The sequence below is a fragment of the Lycium barbarum genome, chromosome 1 (assembly GCF_019175385.1).
Source record: "Lycium barbarum isolate Lr01 chromosome 1, ASM1917538v2, whole genome shotgun sequence".
NCBI lineage: Eukaryota > Viridiplantae > Streptophyta > Magnoliopsida > Solanales > Solanaceae > Lycium > Lycium barbarum.
In genome coordinates, this window is record NC_083337.1 from 152,397,165 (window position 1) to 152,418,019 (window position 20,855).

Genomic DNA, 20,855 nt, shown 5'->3' on the forward strand with positions numbered 1-20,855 from the left:
AACTTTTTTTTTTTAGTCCTAAAAAAGTCGCGAATTCCCGTAACTTTGTTTAATTTATGCATTTTGCCCCTGAGTTCTGTTTCAGGGAAACATAAAAGCAAAAACCTTTTGCTAACCAAAACTGATCCAAACACAAATTTCAAATCTTATCTGGCTCAATCCTTCGAGTGTGTTTTAACTGCATGCCCAGACTTAGTTGGCAGTTGAACTCGAAAAGGAAGTTATGTGTGGAGCTTGTCTTAGTAAATTGAGGAAAATTAAAGACCATATAACGATTCTAGGATTAAACTATAGAGACGTTTTTAGTGTTAAAGCCCACGGCAAGGGCGGAGCATTCCGCTTATGGATATCAGCAGAACACGGTAGTTTTAGCGCAAATCGTGTATTTGTATTAAAAATCCACTTAATAAGTACCAACTAATTTATTAAAGATCCAGTAACGTTCTGTTTCTAGATCTAGAACTCATAAACTCAAAATCCTAGGTTCACTTCTTGCCCAAAGGAACATAAAATGTGAGATCCAAAGCCTTGAGGTGACTCAAAGGGGTCAGGCCGAAGCGAATAATATCTTGACAGTTGAACCCGGAACGTTATATGCATTAATTAATTCTTGCAAATAATATTGGTCTCAAAAGCTCGATGAACAAATAATGGCTCAAATGAGTTCTATTGCTACACAACATGTCAATAGAACAACGATTCTTGGCTCAAAAGAGAATATTTTGAAGCAGTTGTCCATATTGATAGTACAAAGCATGAATTCAATCAAATGGTTCTTCTAACTTTAGAGTAATCTTGGACATAAGAAAAGTGGAAAGTCGAATTTAGTCTGCCTGGTCTGTCATGTCTGCTGTACTTAGAAGAGCTAATTCGAATGCCTTTTCAACATCCTGCACTTTAATATCAACATTCTGATCAATCTGCAATAATGAGTATGAGTATTAGAAGATTCATTTGATGCTTCACAATACTTCAGCAAAGACATTTGAGTATTTATGATAACTATATATACCATGTACACGTCTTATGAGTTTCTTAGGGGTTCACTAATATGACAATCAAATGGCGTGCTCCACAAAAAAAGGTTTCTACAAATTAAATACAGACCCTTCAAAGACAACTTTTCCCTCTAGAAATTGAGATGGATTCCACAGAGATTATCAATTTATTGAAAAATGAAAATCCTACCAATGCTATTATTCTACATGACTGCAGGTCGTTGATATGTCAGTTGGAGAATCCGTTGATCAGGCATAGTTGAAGAAATTGGTACGTTGATATAAGCCAGTTTAGCTTCAAAGATTAGTCAACTTGACTCTTGTTAAGAGAAAAGTGGCACATAAATTGAACACAGGGAGTAAATAGTTCCTCATTGACCCCAAAAAAATAAAAAGAAAAAACCTATAAGAAAAATGAAAACTGGGAAGTTTAATTAGAAAAAAAAAATGTAAATACAAAATCAGTTTCTTCCCTACCAGGTTATAATTAGAATCAGTTTTGCATAACCACAAAATAATCAGAAGCTCACCTTGTCAGTTGAAGAACTCAAAAATAATCTAGCTTCAAAATAAATTAAAGAATGAGAAATTACCTCGGCAAGAATGGAGATATAATGAAGAGAAGTATGATTGGATGGGGCAACTCTAATGTGGTGAATAGTAAGATGTAGCTTCTCCATTATTCCAGCAATTATTGAGAAGCTACTCCTCATTTGCTTGCTGCAATGGATTCCTATGAGTACGTTCTTGTCCATAATTTGAACCTTTATATTATTAATCCCAGGTTTTGATTCATCAACATTCTTAGTGAGAAAAGAGTTGTCATCATGTGATGTAGTAGCCAAAGAATATTGTTTTTGTGCTGTGCCAATTGATTCAACCAATAAGTTTCTGTTTGTCCCAGCTGCACCTTCTTCTAAAGCCCTAACATGTTCTTGAAGTTTTCCTATGTACTTGATAGCATCTTCAAGAATTGAAGCTTTGTCCAACTGATCAACCAATAAATTTAATTTGTTGTTACTTTTGTGTTCATTATTATGTCATTGAAGAAAATTAAAGAAGAGGCAAAGCAGTGAAAAATAAAGGAAACAGCTCGTCTCTCCAATAATTTTCTCAAAAATTATAAGCTTGGAGCAACTTCCCAAATATCAAAACATAGATTTTATATTAGTACTGATTAAGAACATGAAATAACATAAATCATCACAAGTTCTAAGATATATATACTATTACAAGTCCACGATTATTCACAATTTGACTACCATCATGACAATATCAATGGACACCAAATTCAAGTGAAATTACAGTCCGTTTATATATAGGGGTGCTCTAAAAAGAAATACGACAATTTTAGTTATTGTTTTTAACCTATTTTTTGTTAGGATTTGAATCCCAAATCCGACCTTTGTAAGCAGGTTCCCAGGAAAGATTGGAGGGTCACAGCTGGACCACTTAAATACCAACCTCCTTAGACAGAACCTACTTACGCCGTGATGTAAGCGAAGAATAAATAGCACACACAGATTTATAGTGGTTCACCCTCAATGTGAGAGCTACGTCCACGTTGCTGCTGCAGATCTTATTAAAGAAGAAATATTACAAGTGTTTACAACACTCAACCTCACAACCCCAATCCCAATTACACTCAAGAATTTTTACCACAGAAAATTCTCTCAAAGACCTTCTCTTACTTAGGCCTTTCACTAAGAGTATTTCTCTTAGATTTCTCTCTCTTTGGGATGTGTTGTCTTCTTCAATTTGGTGTGTTTTACAAATGAACCATAAGCTACCTATTTATAGGAATGAATTTCCTATGATGAGGTAAGCGCTTACATCACGACTATCATGAGGTAAGCGCTTACATCACGACTATGTGAACAAAAGAATTGACTTGTTTGGCCAATTCCACACCTAACAAATCTCCCACTTGAAGACTAATTTTAATTTGTCTTCACACTTTGATCGATGCAGCAGCTCTTTCCTACTTTCATACTTCGTGCAGGCCAACTGAAGTTGAGCATAGCTTCAGTTTGTCTATCGTCACTGCCTTTGTCAGCATGTCTGCTGGATTCTGACTCCCTGCGATCTTCTCAAGCACTAGCGCTCCATCTTCCAAAGCTGATCTAATGAAATGGTACCGGAGTTATATGTGCTTCGTTCGAGCATGGTAAACAGGGTTCTTTGCCAAATGAATGGCACTTTGGCTATCACAATATAGCACACTTCCCTCGTGGTCCTGATCCAATTCCCGCAGAAAAGATTGTAGCCACATCATTTCCTTTGTGGCCTCCGTCACAGCAACGTACTCAGCCTCACAACTAGAGAGAGCTACTATATTTTGCAACTTGGAAACCCAAGAGATTGCAGTACCTCCGAAGGTGTAAACATACCCGGATGTGCTTTTTCTGCTATCAATATCACCACCGTTGTCAGCATCAACATACCCTTGCAATCCTGTTTTTGATTTTCGGAAATACAGAGCTGAACTCGAGCTGCCTTTCAGATATCTGAATATCCACTTCACAGCCTCCCAGTGTTGCTTTCCCGGATTGCTCATAAATCGGCTGACAACTCCCACTGCATGTGCAATGTCTGGCCTTGTACATATCATTGCATACATAAGACTACCGATTGCAAATGCATAAGGTATCTTGTCCATCTGCTTCTTCTCATCCTCGGTTGTCGGCGACTGATCCTTTGACAACCGAAAGTGTCCAGCCAAGGGAGTGCTGACTGGCTTGGTTCCATTGGGTTCTTCCTTTATCCGATAAACCCATTTGTTTTGCAATGCCTTTTTATCCTTTGGCAACTCGGATAATTCCCATGTATGATTTGCCGATAGTGAATCCATCTCATCTTTCATTGCCAGCTCCCACTTAGTCGATTCATCGACTTGCATTGCTTCTTCATAACATTCCGGCTCCCCTCTATCAGTGAGTAGAATGTAGTTGAGGGATGGAGAGTACCTGTGAAGCGGCTTCCTGATCCTGGATGATCTACGCAGCTCTGTGATTGGCGTCTGTTCATTTGTTTCAGAATCAACACTTTCATCAGCACCTTCTCGGATTGTTTGTTCCTCTGCCTCGGTTGTACCTGGCTGCGGCTCAGGTGCCAGAAAGTCCCTCAAATCGACTATTTCCGATTCCTTGTCCTGACATTCTGAATTCTTTTGCAGCTTGTCTTTGTACAGTACCTCTTCGTTAAAGACAACATTCCTGCTTCAGATGATCTTCCGATTTTGTTCATCCCAAAATCGGTACCCAAGCTCAGTGTCACCATAGCCAATAAAGTAACACTTCTTTGATTTTGGATCAAGCTTGCTTCTAGCCGTATCATCATTATGAACATATGATAAGCAACCGAACACTTTCAGAAATGAAAGATTTACCTTCTTGCCACTCCAGACTTCTTCTGGAATTCTGAAATCCAAGGGAACTGATGGTCCTCGGTTAATTAAGAAGGCCGCGGTATTGACTGCATCTGCCCAGAATGTCTTGGGCAGTCCAGAGTGTATTCTCATACTCCGAGCACGCTCGTTCAACGTTCGGTTCATTCTTTCGGCTACTCCATTCTGTTGCGGTGTTCCAGGAATAGTCTTCATCATCTTGATCCCATTATCGGCACAGTACCATTTGAAATCACCATCAGTGTATTCTCCGCCGTTGTCGGACCTCAAACACTTCAACTTGAGGTTTGTTTCATTCTCGACCATGGCTTTCCATCTTTTGAATACACTAAACACATCGGATTTATTTTTCATAAAATAAACCCATACCTTCCTGGTTGAATCATCAATGAAGGTCACGTAGTAGTGTGATCCTCCAAGAGAGGGGACAGTGGTAGGTCCCCACACGTCTGTGTGCACCAATTCCAGCTTCTCGACCTTCAACTCCCTGCCTGCATTTGAGAAGCTTACTCGCTTTTGTTTTCCGAGAATGCAGCTCTCACACGTATGAAGGTCCACCGTCTTTAGCTCCGGAATTAAGCCATTTGTCACCAACAGCTTCATCCCCTTCTGGCTGATATGCCCCAGCCGACAATGCCACAAATCTGTCTTCTTTGTGTTGTCAACCACAACAACAGTATCACGACAGCTAGTCGTCATGTAGAGAGTGCCAATCTTCTTTCCTCGGCCAACTACCATAGCACCTTTCGCCACCTTCCAAGACCCATTACCAAAGTTGAGATCATATCCCTTATCATCAAGCTGACCTACTGAAATCAGGTTTCGCATCAGCTTTGGAACATGTCTAACTTTTGTAATCTTCCATGAGGATCCATTTGACATCTTCAAATTAATGTCTCCCGTGCCAACAACGTCTAGCGGCTCTCCATCGGCTAAATAAACTTTGCCGAGATTCCCAGCCACGTAGTTTGTCATTATATCATGATGTGGGGTGGTATGAAAGGACGCTCCTGAGTCAAGCACCCAAGAGTCTATCGGGCTGTCAACCGATAGCAACAACGCATCGCCAATGTCTTCCGTAGCAGCGTTGATTCCAGCCCCCTTGTTGTCCTCCTTCTTTGGCGCCCTGCAGTTCTTCTTGAAGTGACCTGGTTTTCCACAGTTCCAACACTCAAATGTTCGTCCTGGTCTGGATTGACCCCTGCCATTCCTTGACTTCGATCTGCCCCTATTTCGGTTGTAGTTTCTGTCATAATTTCTGCTTCTGTTTTCAACATTAAAAAGCAGAACTCGTCGAAGCCTCTCCAGAATCTGTCCTGCGCACTTCCTCAGCAAGGATACGATCCCTAACATCGTTGAACTTTAGTTTGTCACTGCCGACAGAATTACTAACCGCTGCTCTCATTGGCTCCCAGCTATTTGGTAGGGATGCCAACAAAATTAGAGCTTGCACTTCATCATCGAAGTCAATTTTTACCGATGACAATTGATTTACAATGGTATTGAATTCATTTACGTGTGCAGCAACATGAGCATTTTCCATCATCTTTAGATGAAATAGTTTCTTCATGAGAAATACCTTATTATTTGCCGAAGGTTTCTCATACATGTCAGACAATACCTTCATCATATCTGCAGTGGTCTTCTCCTTTGCCACATTGTGAGCAACGTTCTTTGACAGCGTCAGCCGAATGACTCCCAGAACTTGTCTGTCGAGGAGATTCCAATCTGCTTGCTTCATCTCCTCTGGTTTCGGACTCAGAGGTTCATGAAGCTTTCTGCCATATAAATAATCTTCAATTTGCATTCTCCAGAACGCAAAGTCTGTACCATCGAATTTACCGATGCCGTGCGTCGTACCATCTTCGCCTCCCATCGTTTCTAAATCACAACACAACCTGTTGCTCTGATACCAGTTGTTAGGATTTGAATCCCAAATCCGACCTTTGTAAGCAGGTTCCCAGGAAAGATTGGAGGGTCACAGCTGGACCACTTAAATACCAACCTCCTTAGACAGAACCTACTTACGCCGTGATGTAAGCGAAGAATAAATAGCACACACAGATTTATAGTGGTTCACCCTCAATGTGAGAGCTACGTCCACGTTGCTGCTGCAGATCTTATTAAAGAAGAAATATTACAAGTGTTTACAACACTCAACCTCACAACCCCAATCCCAATTACACTCAAGAATTTTTACCACAGAAAATTCTCTCAAAGACCTTCTCTTACTTAGGCCTTTCACTAAGAGTATTTCTCTTAGATTTCTCTTTCTTTGGGATGTGTTGTCTTCTTCAATTTGGTGTGTTTTACAAATGAACCATAAGCTACCTATTTATAGGAATGAATTTCCTATGATGAGGTAAGCGCTTACATCACGACTATCATGAGGTAAGCGCTTACATCACGACTATGTGAACAAAAGAATTGACTTGTTTGGCCAATTCCACACCTAACATTTTTTCCTAGATAAGTACTACGCCTACGGCCAATGTATGATTAAATCTATTATCAAAGATAGAACTCAGTATTTTCTAGGCTCTCTTCTCGTGGTATAGGACTTTGCCCGATATAATGTTAGAATCACTGGTGACAAGTGATTCTAGCTGCTGTTCAATCAGTTCCAGTCTTTCGCTACAAGAAGATTAATCTATAAGTTCTCGCTATACGATTCATGTGATATCTATTTAGTATAAATTTACATATATATGTTCCAACAAATCCATTGAAGAAGTACCACATATAGAAATACTTTATTTAAACCTTGTAGCAACTTATAAATAGAAATTTGAAATTATAAATATACCTTCTTGAGGCCAGGTATAGTTTTGGCCAAGACAGCAAAAAGTTGGGAAAACCTTTCTCTGCGTTTCCTTTCAGCCAAAAGATGATCTTGAGATTGCAAAGGAGTTCTACATATCCTCTTAGTCACTGATATTGATGAAGATATGCTGCTGGTCATGACTTTATCATAATCTTCATCCTCTAGAAAATTAGAGTCTGGACTTCCAAAAGAAATAATATTCTGTGAAGAAGAAGAAGAATTAGTAGAAGTAGAAGAAGGAGTAGACAAAGCAGTACTTTTGGGAATTTCCAGTAATGAAGAACTGCTTGGATTTTGATTAGGGAAAGATGTGAACATTTCAGAGAGTAAATTCGTAAATTCAAATGGTGCTTCTTCACCATCTATGTTATTATTGAACCTTGCATTTTCCATGGCTAGTTTACACAAGATTGTCAACAGAAAAGGAACGAACACTTTGAATTTTTCAGCTATACGATATTTTTTTCCAATTAAAGATGTATAAATTGTCTTCTTCTGATATCGACTATGAGAGTCACGTGTGAGCAATAGTCTTTCTTAGGGAAGGCGTGGAGGTATTATTTTACCTTTTTTATATTTTAGACCTTACAACTAGAAGTCCAAGGAATATTTCCTTGCTCTACATGCTGACTGGATGGGAGAGTTGAGGGATGAAAGGCGAGGACATTTTTATTGGTTTATTTTTTGTTTCAATTTATGTGAAACATTTTTTTTAGTCGGTCGTAAAAAGTTTTTTTTATATATATATTTAAAAATAATTTAATTCTAAATTTTTTTATTTTATTCTTAATAAAATGATATATAGTCATACAAATGTCTAAAATATTTTTTTATTTTTTTTATAGGTTTTAAAAATCTTTTTTTCCTTAAACTCTGTATCCGGTTAAACAATGTCACAAAAATTTGGATGGAGGCAATATAAATTTTACATGGATAACCACATCAGTGTACCTATATTGAGTTGAAATAAACTGGTTGCGTCAGTTTTGGTGACATTTCCCATTACCATATTATACGTCAATGGAAAGGTAATGATGATGCTGACATGAACAACTAGAAATTCTTGAGAATAGATATTAGTAACACTTTCTAAACCCTCCAGGCACTTGCCCATGTTCCTGTATTTTTCCCTTTTCTAATTAACTTCTGATTTTAAGAGGGATTATTGCACGACAATATTTCTTAAGCTGCCCCAAGCTAATTAAGGCTTTCACAAAAATTGTTAACAGCTCTATTTGTTAGCAGGGATCTTCAATTTTAATAACAGATTCAGTTGGTCGATCAAATTAAATAGATATGCAGATATACAGTATCTGGATGTAGATTACTAGTCAGATTTCTTCCAAGATTTTCCTATTTTTTGAGATTTAGCGGGTTTGTTTAATCTGCTTTTTTTAGCTGAATTTGGTTGTGATGATCTTCCACAGGATCCATAAGTCATATATTAATGCAAATTTCTTGGATTATCGTTTCATTTGTCCTTTGATTATCCTTCTACTTAATATTACCAACTCCTTTTGACTTGAAAATTTCGATATCTTTCATTCTTTCTTGTTATTAAGAACTAAGCATTTTATCTTCATCCTTTTTCCTTTTCATTTCCTGTAAACCCCCTTGTATTCCAAATGAAGTTCATTTTATTCTTTTCCAAAAAGAGTTTACATTTCATATATCTACAGTGTAAAAATTATTTATATAATCATATCATGTACTATAAGATAAGTATTGGTAAGCTTCTATTGTAAGCATTACTTGATAAAATTAATAACTGCATGAAATGTTATAATAAGTTAAACTATGTTAACTGTATAAATAATCTTTTCACTTTTAGTATATAAAACTTAAATCCTTTAAAAAATGTTGAAAAGCAATCTTAACCAATATATGGGGGATAGAGAGTCAATTTCAAACGTTAATTATTTTTTTTTGTTCATTGCAGCAATTATTTCTATTTTCATATTAATTTTTTTATACTTTAAACATTAGAAAAAATTAAAGGATATACAAATTTGCATTCTTCTATTTCGAGAATCTAATTGCAATCCAATCTTTTAAGTATTTTCGATAACTTTCTTGCATAGTTGCATCTAATTTAAGTACATCCCACTGATAATTTAATGATATTACTTTCTAAATTGAAAACTTGACCAAACTTGCATTCCATCGAAGTTGATTCGTTATCGTGTATGCTAATGTCGTTACTTCTTTGCAAGTTGAATTAGATCTCATCCATTAGAAAGCTATAGTTTGTAACTTCCCTTCTTACCATATTATAAGTAATTCTCGAGGAAATTACACCCAATATAATTACTTTGGAAATCGGTGGTCTAGAACATTTGAGCCCCGCTTGCATATGGGCAAACTTTCAAGGTTAAAAGTCAAAATTTATTAAACTCAAAATTTTGCTCGTGGGGCAAGTAGAGTCAAAAATACAAGATCACCCACCTCCAAAGTCATTCTTGTAAATCATGGTTTCATCAGTCCCAATCCAAGCATATTACACATATTGTTTGTGTTAATAGAAAAGTACACTGTGTAACCACTCAGCCAAACTAATCCCACATTTAACCACTGTTTGGGCTTAATTCCACTAGGTGTCCGTTCGGCCCAAAATACTGCCAAAAAATGGCCGGTCGGACCAAAATAATACCAAGGCTGACCGGCCCAACAGCCCAGGCGCTTAAAAAAAAAGACTTTTTGTGGCGACTAAGTCGCCACTAAAGGGCTGCTACAGCATATATACGTATGTTGGAATTATATTTACACTTTATATACAAGAATTATACATTGTATATACATATGGTGGAATTAATCTTACATTTATTATACATAAATTATACGTTTATTATACGCATATTATACAATAATGATATGATATTTATTTTTAACATATGCAATAGTGATACATATTATATACCACAATGATACGGTTTCTATGATACATTTTTTATACGTATGATGCACTTTCTATACAAGACTGATATAGTTTATATACACATGCTGGAATTATATGTACACTTTCTATACAAAAATGATACATATTATATACAAAAATGATACAATTTTCTATTCTATAATACACATTACATTCACAAATGATACATATTATATACAAAAATGATACATACCTTAGTGATTCATATTTTATACAGTTTCTATACATTATAGATAGTACTGATACATATTTTTATACACAAACGATACATATTATATACAAAAATCGCCTCAAAGTTTTTTGGGATATTTCTTATTAAATATATACATATTATACATGTTTTGGAATATTTAACCTTTAGTGGCGACTTTTTAAATTGCCACTGAAAAGCCTAATTTTTCTATAGCAGCCCTAAAAGTCGCCACAAAAAGTCTGACTTTATAAAAAAAAAAAAAAAAAAAGCGATGGGGCTGTTGGACCACCCAGCCTTAGTGACGACTTTTTTAATCTTTTGTGGCGACTAAAAGTCGTCACAAAAGGCTTGCTACTGATTTGGCTACCAGATGGGAATAGTTTATGGGCTAATTTTTGGGTTTGGGAATAGATGGGCCAGCGCATGGGATTATTTTTTACCCGGCGGCCATTTGTGTCTTTTTCCCTTGTTTTAATCCTACATTTTTTTGCACGGATTGCCCTTCTTTTGGGGTGGTCTTTAAATTTTGCCCCTCATATTTGTGTTCTTTAAGTTTTTCCCTTCGCTTGGATACCTGAGGTTCTGGGTTCGAACCCCCGCTCAGGCATAAATTAAAAAAAATATATCGAAAGGCAGGGCTGGGGGAGTGTATGCCGGATCCGGCATACAATCCTTAAGGAAAAACTAAAGATATGCCGGAGGGGGCAGACTTTACCTTAAGACATATATTTTTTATTTTTATTTTTTTTACTTTTCAAGGCAAACTTTTAATTATGCCTTAAGGAAAAGTTCCGCCTTATGGGGCATACTTTTAGTTATGCCTTAACTAAAAGTGTGCCCCATAAAATATAACTAAAAGTATGCCTCATAAGGCGGAACTTTTCCTTAAGGCATAACTAAAAGTTTGCCTTAAAGAAAAATTCTGCCTTATGAGGTATACTTTTGGTTATGCCTTAATTAAAAGTCTGCCTCATAAGGCATAGTTCCTTAAGGAAAAGTTTTGCCCCATAAAGCATAACTAAACTATGCCTTGAGGAAAAGTTATGCCCCCTCCGGCATAACTTTAGTTTTTCCTTAAGGACTTTATGCCGGATCCGGCATACACTCCCTCCAGCCCTGCCTTGCGAAATTATTTTTTCATTTTATGCCTGAGCGGGGGTTCGAACCCAGAACCTCAGGTATCCAAGCTAGGGCAAAACTTAAAGACCACAAATATGAGGGGCAAAATTTAAAGACCGCAAATATGAGGGGCAAAATTTAAAAACCACCCCAAAAGAAGGGCAATTCGCTCCTATAGACATACGGATTTGGGCTACACCATCATCAATCCAAAAAGTGTGCATCATGTAAACTTGTATTATGTCTTAGCCCTTTACGTTTCTCTCTCTTGCTGATATGAGATACCTCTGAAGTGTCATATGCACCCTTCTCCAGAACCTTATCAGTCCTTTTTTTTTTTTTTTTTTTCACCAGGCCTCATTGGCCCACCCTTTGTCACAGTTACATACATCGACAATTTTACTCCCTATTTCGATTGTTTGTATTTAGTTGTATTATATTTCGTGATATTGTATTGTCAAATCATAAATGTTAACAGTTTCACTTTAGTATATAAAACTTTAATGCTTCAAAAATGTTGAAAAACAATCTTAACCAATACATAGGATAGACACTCAATCTCAAGCCTTAATTGTTTTTTTGTTCGTCGCAGAAATTATTTCTATTTTCGTATTAACTTTTTATACTTTAAACATTAGAAAAAATTAAAGGATATACAAAATTTGCATTCTTCTATTTCGAGAATCTGACCTTTGCAGTCTTTCAAGTATTTTAGATGGCGTTCTTGCATAGTTGCATCTAATTTAAGTACATCCATTGATAATTTAAGGATATTACTTTCTAAATTGAAACTTGATCACCAAACTTGCAGTCCGTGGAAATTGATTCGTTATCTTCTAGTACTAATTTGGTCTTTGCAAGTTGAATTAAATCTCATCCATTAGAAGCTATAGTTTGCAACTTCCATTCTTACCATATTATAAGTAATTCTCCTGGAAATTACACCCAATATAATAACCTCGGAAATTGATTGTCTAGAACTTTTGAGCCCCACTCGGCTATGGGCAAATCTTCAAGGTCAAAAGTCAAAATTTGGTAAACTTGAATTTTTGCTCGTTGGGTAAGTGGAGTCAAATATTCAAGATCACCCACCTCCAACTTCATTCTTGTAAATCATGGTTACACTATCATGATCCAAACATATGACACATATTGTTCGTTTTAATCCAATAGACCATACGGATTTGTCAATTTGGGCTACTCCATCATCAAGCCAAAAAGTAAGGTATCATGTAATTTGTATTATGTCGTATAAAGCCCTTCTCTTTTCTCTCTCATTCCTATATAAGATACGTCTGAGGTGTTATATGCATCCCTTCTTCAGAACCTTGTTAGTCCTTTCTTTGACCCAGCCTCGTCGGCCCAACCTGTGTGAGAGAGTTACATACATCTATAGTTTTACCCCATATTTCGATTGATTGTATTTTGTTGTATTAAATTTGTGATATTATATTCTTAACCATGAATGCTTTGTTACTTAACAATGAAAAGTTTCATTTTAATGTAATAGCTAATTTGTCGTGATGGAATTGTTATGCAATTTTCTTTTCCATTCCACCCTTATTGTTTGATATATATAACTCCATCTTATCGTCAGTAACCATATTTGGTGTCTTCATCATATTTCAACATGAGGTGAGAGAATAATTTGAGCATTGAGATGCACTCTAATTAAACGTGGTTTCCATGAACTAAGATCAACATCTCTTACGGAACTTCTAAAGACCCATCATAGAAAAATGATGTTAAATAACTGTAAACATTTTGGGAATTCTAAAGGTTTTGAATAAGACAAAAGTAAATAATTTTATTAATACATTCAAGTGTAAGATTGCTCTTGTCCCTTTCGGAGCTTGTTCACTCCCTTTTCCATGCCCTTTTCCAATTTCTTTAATTTATAACTTGTCACGACGCACAAGGATACTTTTATTATACGTTTTAACCACCTTGTCTAAGTTATATGCCGTAGGTTTTTTACTCATGAGCCCTAAGTAATTATATCAGTCACACAAATGCATATTTAAAATTACAAGCTTTAAGAATCTTCTTCGTTTTTATCTTAATTAAATCTCCCTCTCAAAGCCAAATTATACCAAACATATTTGATATGAGATAACGTGTCTGTGAGAATGTTTAAACTCACAAGTCTACTTTGCCAATGGATACCTGTACACTTGTAGTTAATCAGTTATGCATCTTGATTCTTGACTCAATCAAATTGTGCGCGGACCATAACTTAATTCTTATATTGATTCTACTTTGGTGATTTACAAGAATGGTTTTGGAGGTGGGTAGCCTTAAACTTTTGACTCCGCTTGTCCATGCACGAAACTTTAACAAGTTTTGAATTTTTGACTTTGGAACTTTTACTTTTGCCCATAGGGCAAGAGAGGGTAAAAAGTTCACTGGAGGAAATTTCCTGCTTGTTTTACCCTGCACATTTGATCCCCTAACCCATACTAGCGTACAGAAGAGACCAGTTCAGCAGGAGCCATCTAACTTGCAGGCTACACAAACAAAGATGGGAAACTTAACCGGCCAACTAGTTTACCAATACGGCCGAAGTACACTCTATCTATACACTTTGGTTGTATATGCTGCTTATAGGTATGTATAGTATATGAATATTTAGTATATAAATATATACTTCGGATGTAAATGTTATGTATAGGTATTGTATAGTTTATGTATATTTAATATAAAATATACCCTACTTATACACCGTGTACATATTTTGTAAGCTAGCTACCCAATGATACTTGGCCGTAATTTTCCCAACAAAGATTGCAAACTTTACCGCGAGAGCTAAAAACTGCTCAAGAATTTATAGGTTGTGAAGAAACTAATCCTCAACCAACAGAATTAACTAGACCGGATGCCTGAGGACAATGTTTCCAGGGCAGGCCTGTATTTAGTTAATGGCAACCTCCATTGCCATGATTTTTAGGTCCAGATTTTTTATGTTGTTTCAATAAACAGAGTGTTCAATTTCTAGGACGGGCAACGCCTGTGCTAAGCATAACCAGAATGAGATCAATATGCAAATTTATGTACAGTATTTGATTCATCCTCACCTCTATCTTCGTCTCCTATCTCCCCCTAAAACATTCATAGAATGACTTATCCTGTGTTCACTGATACAATGCATCGTTCCCTATCTGATTTTCTCAACTATAGTTTTTCCATTTACACGAGGCAGTTGTGCGTGTTGATACAAGAGCATGTAAACTCTACTGGGTTTGGGCACAAGTAATTCTGCCTACTCAATATCCTTTACAGCATCCTGCATTGATGAAGATCAAGCAAGTTACAACCAACCATAAAGTAGAGACCTTTCATGACAGAAATAGAAAGAAGAATCACTCAAACATATGCACGTATCAGAATACATAATGTTCAGTACTAGCATAGTGTAATAGAAAATGATCAGTGTTACCTTGGCTAGCCGTGTAACATAAGCTGCAGCGAGTGCTGTAAACAATAAACCTACTCCAACGGTCAATAGCTCTTGGTTTCCTCCTCCTAGACCAATTTGAGATTCTTCTTGCTGGAATAACAAGAAATATAAGTACATTGATGGGGTTGCTGAATTTCTTGTGATTTCTCAATTTATTGTACTTCTTTTCCACACTAAGAGAAATCAAAACTCCCCAAATGACAGAACTTTAAGTGTATCAATAGCAAGGATGGAAAGGCCACAAACTACAATATCTCAATTTGAACAAATTAGCAACAGATGCCATGGGGCATGTTATTTGCAGACGACATTGTGCTGATTAACGAGACGAGACGCGGTGTTAACACGAGGCTGGAGGTTTGGAGACACCCTGGAGTCGAGAGGTTTCAGGTTGAGCAGGACTAAGACAGAGTACTTGGAGTGCAAGTTTGGTGACGTAATACAGGTAGAGGACGAGGACGTGCGGCTCGATACACAGGTCATACCCAAGAAGAAAGTTTCAAGTACCTGAGGTCAATCATCCAAGGGAATTGTGAGATTGATGACGATGTCACCCATCGTATTGGAGCGGGATAGATGAAATGGAAGCTCGCATCAGGTGTATTGCACGACAAGAAGCTGCCGCCTAGACTTAAAGGGAAATTCTACAAAGTGGTGGTTAGACCGACTATGTTGTATGGGACGGAGTGCTGGCCAGTTAAGAAAGCGCATGTCCAGAAGATGAAGGTGGCAGAGATGCGGATGCTGAGATGGATGTGTGGGCATACCAGGAGAGATATGATTCGGAATGAATTGATTCAGGACAAGGTGGGTGTGGCCCCCGTGATGGACAAGATGCGGGAAGGAAGGTTGAGATGGTTCGGCCATGTGCAGAGGAGATGCGTTGATGCGCCAGTGAGTAGGTATGAGAGGCTGGCAGTGATGGGCCTAAGGAGAGGGAGGGGTCGACCAAAGAAGTCCTGGGGAGAGGTGATTCGACAAGATGGCGCAGCTTCAACTTACTGAGGACATGCCCCTTGATAGGAGGGTGTGGAAGTCGAGTATCATGGTAGAGGGCTAGTAGGGAGCCGCGAGGATTTCTTTTCTGTACTAGGAGTATTATTACCTTTGTTCTTTTGCTTATTTTTTTAGATCTCTATTATAACCTGATTGTTTCTTTCTTTCTTTCTTTGCCTGCATTTACCGTATTATATGTTGCTATTACTGCCTATTGTCTTGGCACCTTCTCTTGAGCCGAGGGTCTATCGGAAACAGCCTCCCTACCTTCCAAGATAGGGGTAAGGTCTGCGTACACTCTACCCTCCCCAGACCCCACCTTGTGGGATTATACTGGGTATGTTGTTGTTGTTGTTGTAGCAACAGATGCTATTACCATTTCTGCAGGACTGGAAGAATAAATTCACAGAAATAATGACTGATTGTAAGAAGGGACAAAGATTCCACAGATAAGTGCACAAGATAAACAAGTGACAAAACTCACAATAATTGCACGGCCAAATGCACCAGCACTCACGTAAGCCCATGTTCCAGGAAGCATTCCTAGCCAACTGCATACAGAAGATAACATTTAATAAAGACGAAGAGCATACCTGACAAGTGAATAAACAAGTCCTCGAAAAGCAAAAGTACATTTTGCACTAAATGACTCTTGAATAGCTATAACGTCACAAGACCCTCAAACAATCCCTCTGTTCTAACAGAAAGAAATCCGTATAAGAGGCTACTTCCACATATGTAGAATAATCCTTGCCACAAACATCAACAGAACAGCTTGGCTAATGCTAAACATCAGCCAAGGTGATCAAAGACCGTACGAAATTAAGATTTCAACATCACTATACAAAAGAGAAAACAGACATGTAAACAACTTGAAACTGTTCTTCTCCCCACAATTTAGGTTTACTTTTCTTGGCGTCTGTAATTGATCACGTAATGGACAGCTTATTTTATCACTAAAAAGCACATATCATTGGAACTTCCACCTCGATTTCCTCTCTCTGACAACAGATAAAAGCCTACGTGACTGATAGGCCTGATAGCAAATTAAGCAATTCATGCAGCATTCAAGCAAGATTTAGCACTGAGGTATTCCTTTTTATATGCACATGTTAAGAGATATTTTCAAATGAAAGGTGCACCAACAAGTTTGTGAAAGGGGATTGGAAAAGAACCTGAATTCTTCCAAATCCTAGAAAATGAACGTCATCCTCTAAGTGAATCCAAAGCACAGAAATTTAGACATCTGGACATTAGCCCAAAGGTTAAGTAGGAAGTGAAAACAGAAAATGATATTCACCTTCCTAGAACATATGGCACAAACTCGACTGAAGTAAGTCCGTATAGATAATTCCCAAGAGAAAACGGAAGTAAAGGGCTCAAACGGAGAAGAGTAACAACTTTGAAACCATTTTCTCCAATTGCTTTGTCTATTGCAAGAAATTTCTTGTTCCCTTCAACCAGCTTAAGAATACGTTCACGGGCAAAATATCTGGCAATCAAGAACGCAACACTTGCCGCCACCTGAGTGCATATCACACTATTGAGAACACATTGTACATCATCATGACTCTATTGAACCAAATGAACAGCTTACCGTTCCACTAATGGAGACGATGATGGTCCCAGTGACAGAGCCAAATAGAAGACCAGCTGACATGGTCAATGGAATGGCAGGTATTGCAAGGATCTATATGAGAAGTGTAACAGTGAAAGTCACTTCATTTAGAAACTCCAAAAAGGTTCACTTATTGAGCTAGGCACATTAAAACATTCTCTGAATTAGAATTAGAACACTGGTCAAGCAAAAGCACAAGAAACTTGAATGAAAATACATTAGCATGAGCCTCTATGAGTATCTTCTGAAGTACAAAACTTAGGCATGCACAACCTAGTATTATGGGAAAGGACCGGACCATACACCATGTTTATGTCCATAAAACTATCAGCTTTTCCCACCAGACAACATTCTACCATTAACTAGTACATTTCTGCAGCTTCTTGCAACATGTTATACCAAAGAAATAGAGTGTAATTCTTACTTCTAGTCCAGCATAAACTGCAACAAAAAAAGCATATCCAGCTGGCCCATAACCTGCCAATATGAGGAGCCTCAGTCAAAATGAATTCATAAAAATATATTCACATGATAAATTTGTTGAAAGTCATTGCATTCTTTATTCAATTGGCTTCCAAGTTTCTCTGTTTTGTTAAAAGACCCTCCCAACTGAATTTTGTGCGATAACTGTATTATGAAGCAAACTGGCACCAAAAATGCCACATGGAACACAAATCAGTTCAAACAGGTCTACAAGATAATAAAACCTTTAACTTGGCAAGCAGTAGTACTTGTTTGGAAATGCTATTCACCAACCTTTCCACACATGAGGAGGGGCAAAGGAAAAGTGAGGAGGCAAAGAGTAGAAGCTCGCCAAATAGGCTCGTTCAATCCAGGACAACAAGACCATGTCAGGTATAGGCAAAAACTACAATCATGGTCGCTGTATACCACAAAATGGAGACAAGAAAGAAGAAGAGTCACGAGCCAAAGAGTCAAATCGATTAGAATTTTCGCTTAACATGTTCTAATTAGAAATTTATGGCCATTCACCGAAGCGAAGCTCTCAATTCCCAATTAAACTATTAATCGGATAGGGTTTGGACATTAACAGTTAGGTATCTCAGAGCAATTCAAAATTATTCACTTCATTATTGAGCTCAATTAAGTTCAATAGACCTAAACAGATTCCATATTGTTTGGGATATTACAGAGTTTTAATCAAAACAAACATGCTCTATCTTCAATTGATTCAATCTGCGCATTTACTCCTCATTATGAATTTGCCTTGTGCCCTCGATTTAGCAGCACCCAATAGGCAACAACATCAAAACCATCATATAAAAGCTACACAATGGACATCATTACAAGTTTAAGTAGTCTACCTAGAATCCAAATTTTAGTGTCGACGACCAAGGACAATTGGAAACAGATTTCTACCACCAATTTTTTTCTCTGAATAAAAAGGAACTATCAGCTTTAGTTACCTATTTACTGTGCCTAGTATTCAACTCCTAACGTCACAGGCGAATTCAGAATTTTAAGACAAATGAGCGCAAAGTACCACTGGACCCACTGTTTCTTTGATGCAATAAGCTTGAACTGACATAGGTACACTTTTCAAAAATGTTCATCTATATTTACATAGGTTTAAATGCAATGGTGAGCCCACAACTGCTGCAATTACTTTTCATAGAATTTCCAACCTCATTTATAGCCCGTTTGGATTAGCTGATTGTAAGTAGCTAATAAGCTACATGCGTAATAAGCTCTTTTTAAGTGCTGAAATTAATTTTATACATAAGCATATGCGTGTTTGGATAAAAGTGCTTAAATAAAAGCAAGCATGGAAAGGTAATTGGAAAATTCATATGAATATTACCTTCAATAAAACCAGAAAAGTGGTTCAAGAAAGCATTAATCTGGTCCTTATATATGTAACCAACAGTTCCAAATCCACCAAGCACACCAACAATCAAAAGAGCAGCCAAAATGGTACCTTTAATAGCAGTATCACCATCTCCTAATCCACTATCTTTCTCACTCTCATCATCATTATTTTTGGGGTTAAAGTTAAGCAACCTCCTAAAGCTCTGAGGAGATTTATTTGGTGTCTTTAAAAGGGTCTTTTGTTTCTTGGTTTCCTTTAAGGAAGAACATGGTTTCAAGAAATGAAAACGTTTGGGTTTAAAACTATACAAAAATGAATTAACATGTGAATTTGAAAGGGAAAATTGAAACTTGGGTCCTTGTTGAAGAGGAGAAAAAAGGGTGACACATGGAAGTGTTCTGCTCAAATCAATGGTAGGCATATTAGAGTACAAATGGAATGGAAAGTTGCTTCCTTTATTTTCTTGTTTGTTTTGAGTTCATTCAAAGTGTTAAGAGGACTAATGTTCTGTGTTGTTAAATTTGTGTTGGTTGTTCCATGTAAGAAATGGAATATTGTAGAATCTACTATTGTTATGTGATTTGATTCGAATGGAGATTTGTGATACTGATCTGGAGATGAATGAAATTGACTTTTGGCGATTGAATGAAAATATGTGCTTCTTGTTGAAGCACGTGGTTTTTATTTTTCTTTTTTCTCAGTGTTTTATTAAAACTCTTTTGGCTAAAATGAAATGCTTAATTTCCTGAGGGGCAGAAAAAAAAAATTAATTTTCAAGTGTGAGGAAGTAAAAAGAATAAAATAAAATAAGAATGCAAATATTTACTTGAACTGGATAATAAATTTTACAAACTTAATTATACTTTATTATTGTTATTATTAAAACATTTTAATTGGTACCTTTAGCTTTCACTTACTATTTTGCAATTAATACGTAGTTATACTCCGTCTGTATTAATTTATACGTCAAGATTAATATTTGGAGAGTAAAAGGTTGTTCTTTGAACATGTTATTTTATGGCCCAAAAGTGAGATACTCTTTAAGTGATTGACATGTTGTGATGATTTTACATATCAAATGTTGTGATGATTTTACATATCAAATTCATGTGTCAAAAGATGATCATGTATTAAATGTTAGACTTTATTTTTTAAACTCGTATTCAGTGAAACGTTGCCAAACAAATTCGGATTGACAAAAATAGACAAAAAATGGCACAATTTTATTAAGTGCTGTTTGGGTGTATTCTTTTTGTTAGTTATAGTAATATTTTACAGCAATAGATATTTTCTAGATTTGTAATGGAAAAATAATTACATATAAAATGGCCAATCCATAACACTGTCATCTATTTTTGAGAGCCATGAGAGTATTATGCATTTTTCACTTGTTTAAATTCAAAATTCATGTCATGGTGTTTCAGCATCACAAGTAGCTATGTTTAAACAAAACTTCAAATCGTGACTAGTATTATTCA

At 36.7% G+C, this 20,855-nt stretch overlaps 2 protein-coding genes across 3 annotated transcripts; both read right to left on the reverse strand.

The window, feature by feature from the left end:
- Nucleotides 1-599: 599 nt before the first annotated feature.
- On the reverse strand, nt 600-7,621 carry LOC132616573 (transcription factor bHLH18-like). Its single transcript, XM_060331078.1, has 2 exons — nt 7,211-7,621; nt 600-1,987 (listed from the first exon to the last, which is right to left on the reverse strand). Exons 1-2 carry the CDS (start codon nt 7,619-7,621, stop codon nt 1,517-1,519), a joined length of 882 nt encoding a protein of 293 aa, XP_060187061.1. The 3' UTR covers nt 600-1,516.
- Nucleotides 7,622-14,463: 6,842 nt separating this feature from the next.
- LOC132644679 (uncharacterized) lies at nt 14,464-20,013 on the reverse strand. Of its 2 annotated transcripts, XM_060361288.1 has the most exons (7): nt 19,369-20,008; nt 17,971-18,023; nt 17,526-17,618; nt 17,229-17,452; nt 16,413-16,479; nt 14,912-15,022; nt 14,464-14,758 (listed from the first exon to the last, which is right to left on the reverse strand). In XM_060361288.1, the coding sequence occupies exons 1-7, from the start codon at nt 19,796-19,798 to the stop codon at nt 14,735-14,737; spliced, it is 1,002 nt and encodes a 333-aa protein (XP_060217271.1). In that variant the 5' UTR covers nt 19,799-20,008; the 3' UTR covers nt 14,464-14,734. The 2 variants fall into 2 exon arrangements, 1 of the variants encoding a protein (XP_060217271.1); XR_009583890.1 differs by lacking the exons at nt 14,464-14,758; nt 14,912-15,022 and having other exon boundaries at nt 17,104-17,452; nt 19,369-20,013.
- Nucleotides 20,014-20,855: the final 842 nt, after the last annotated feature.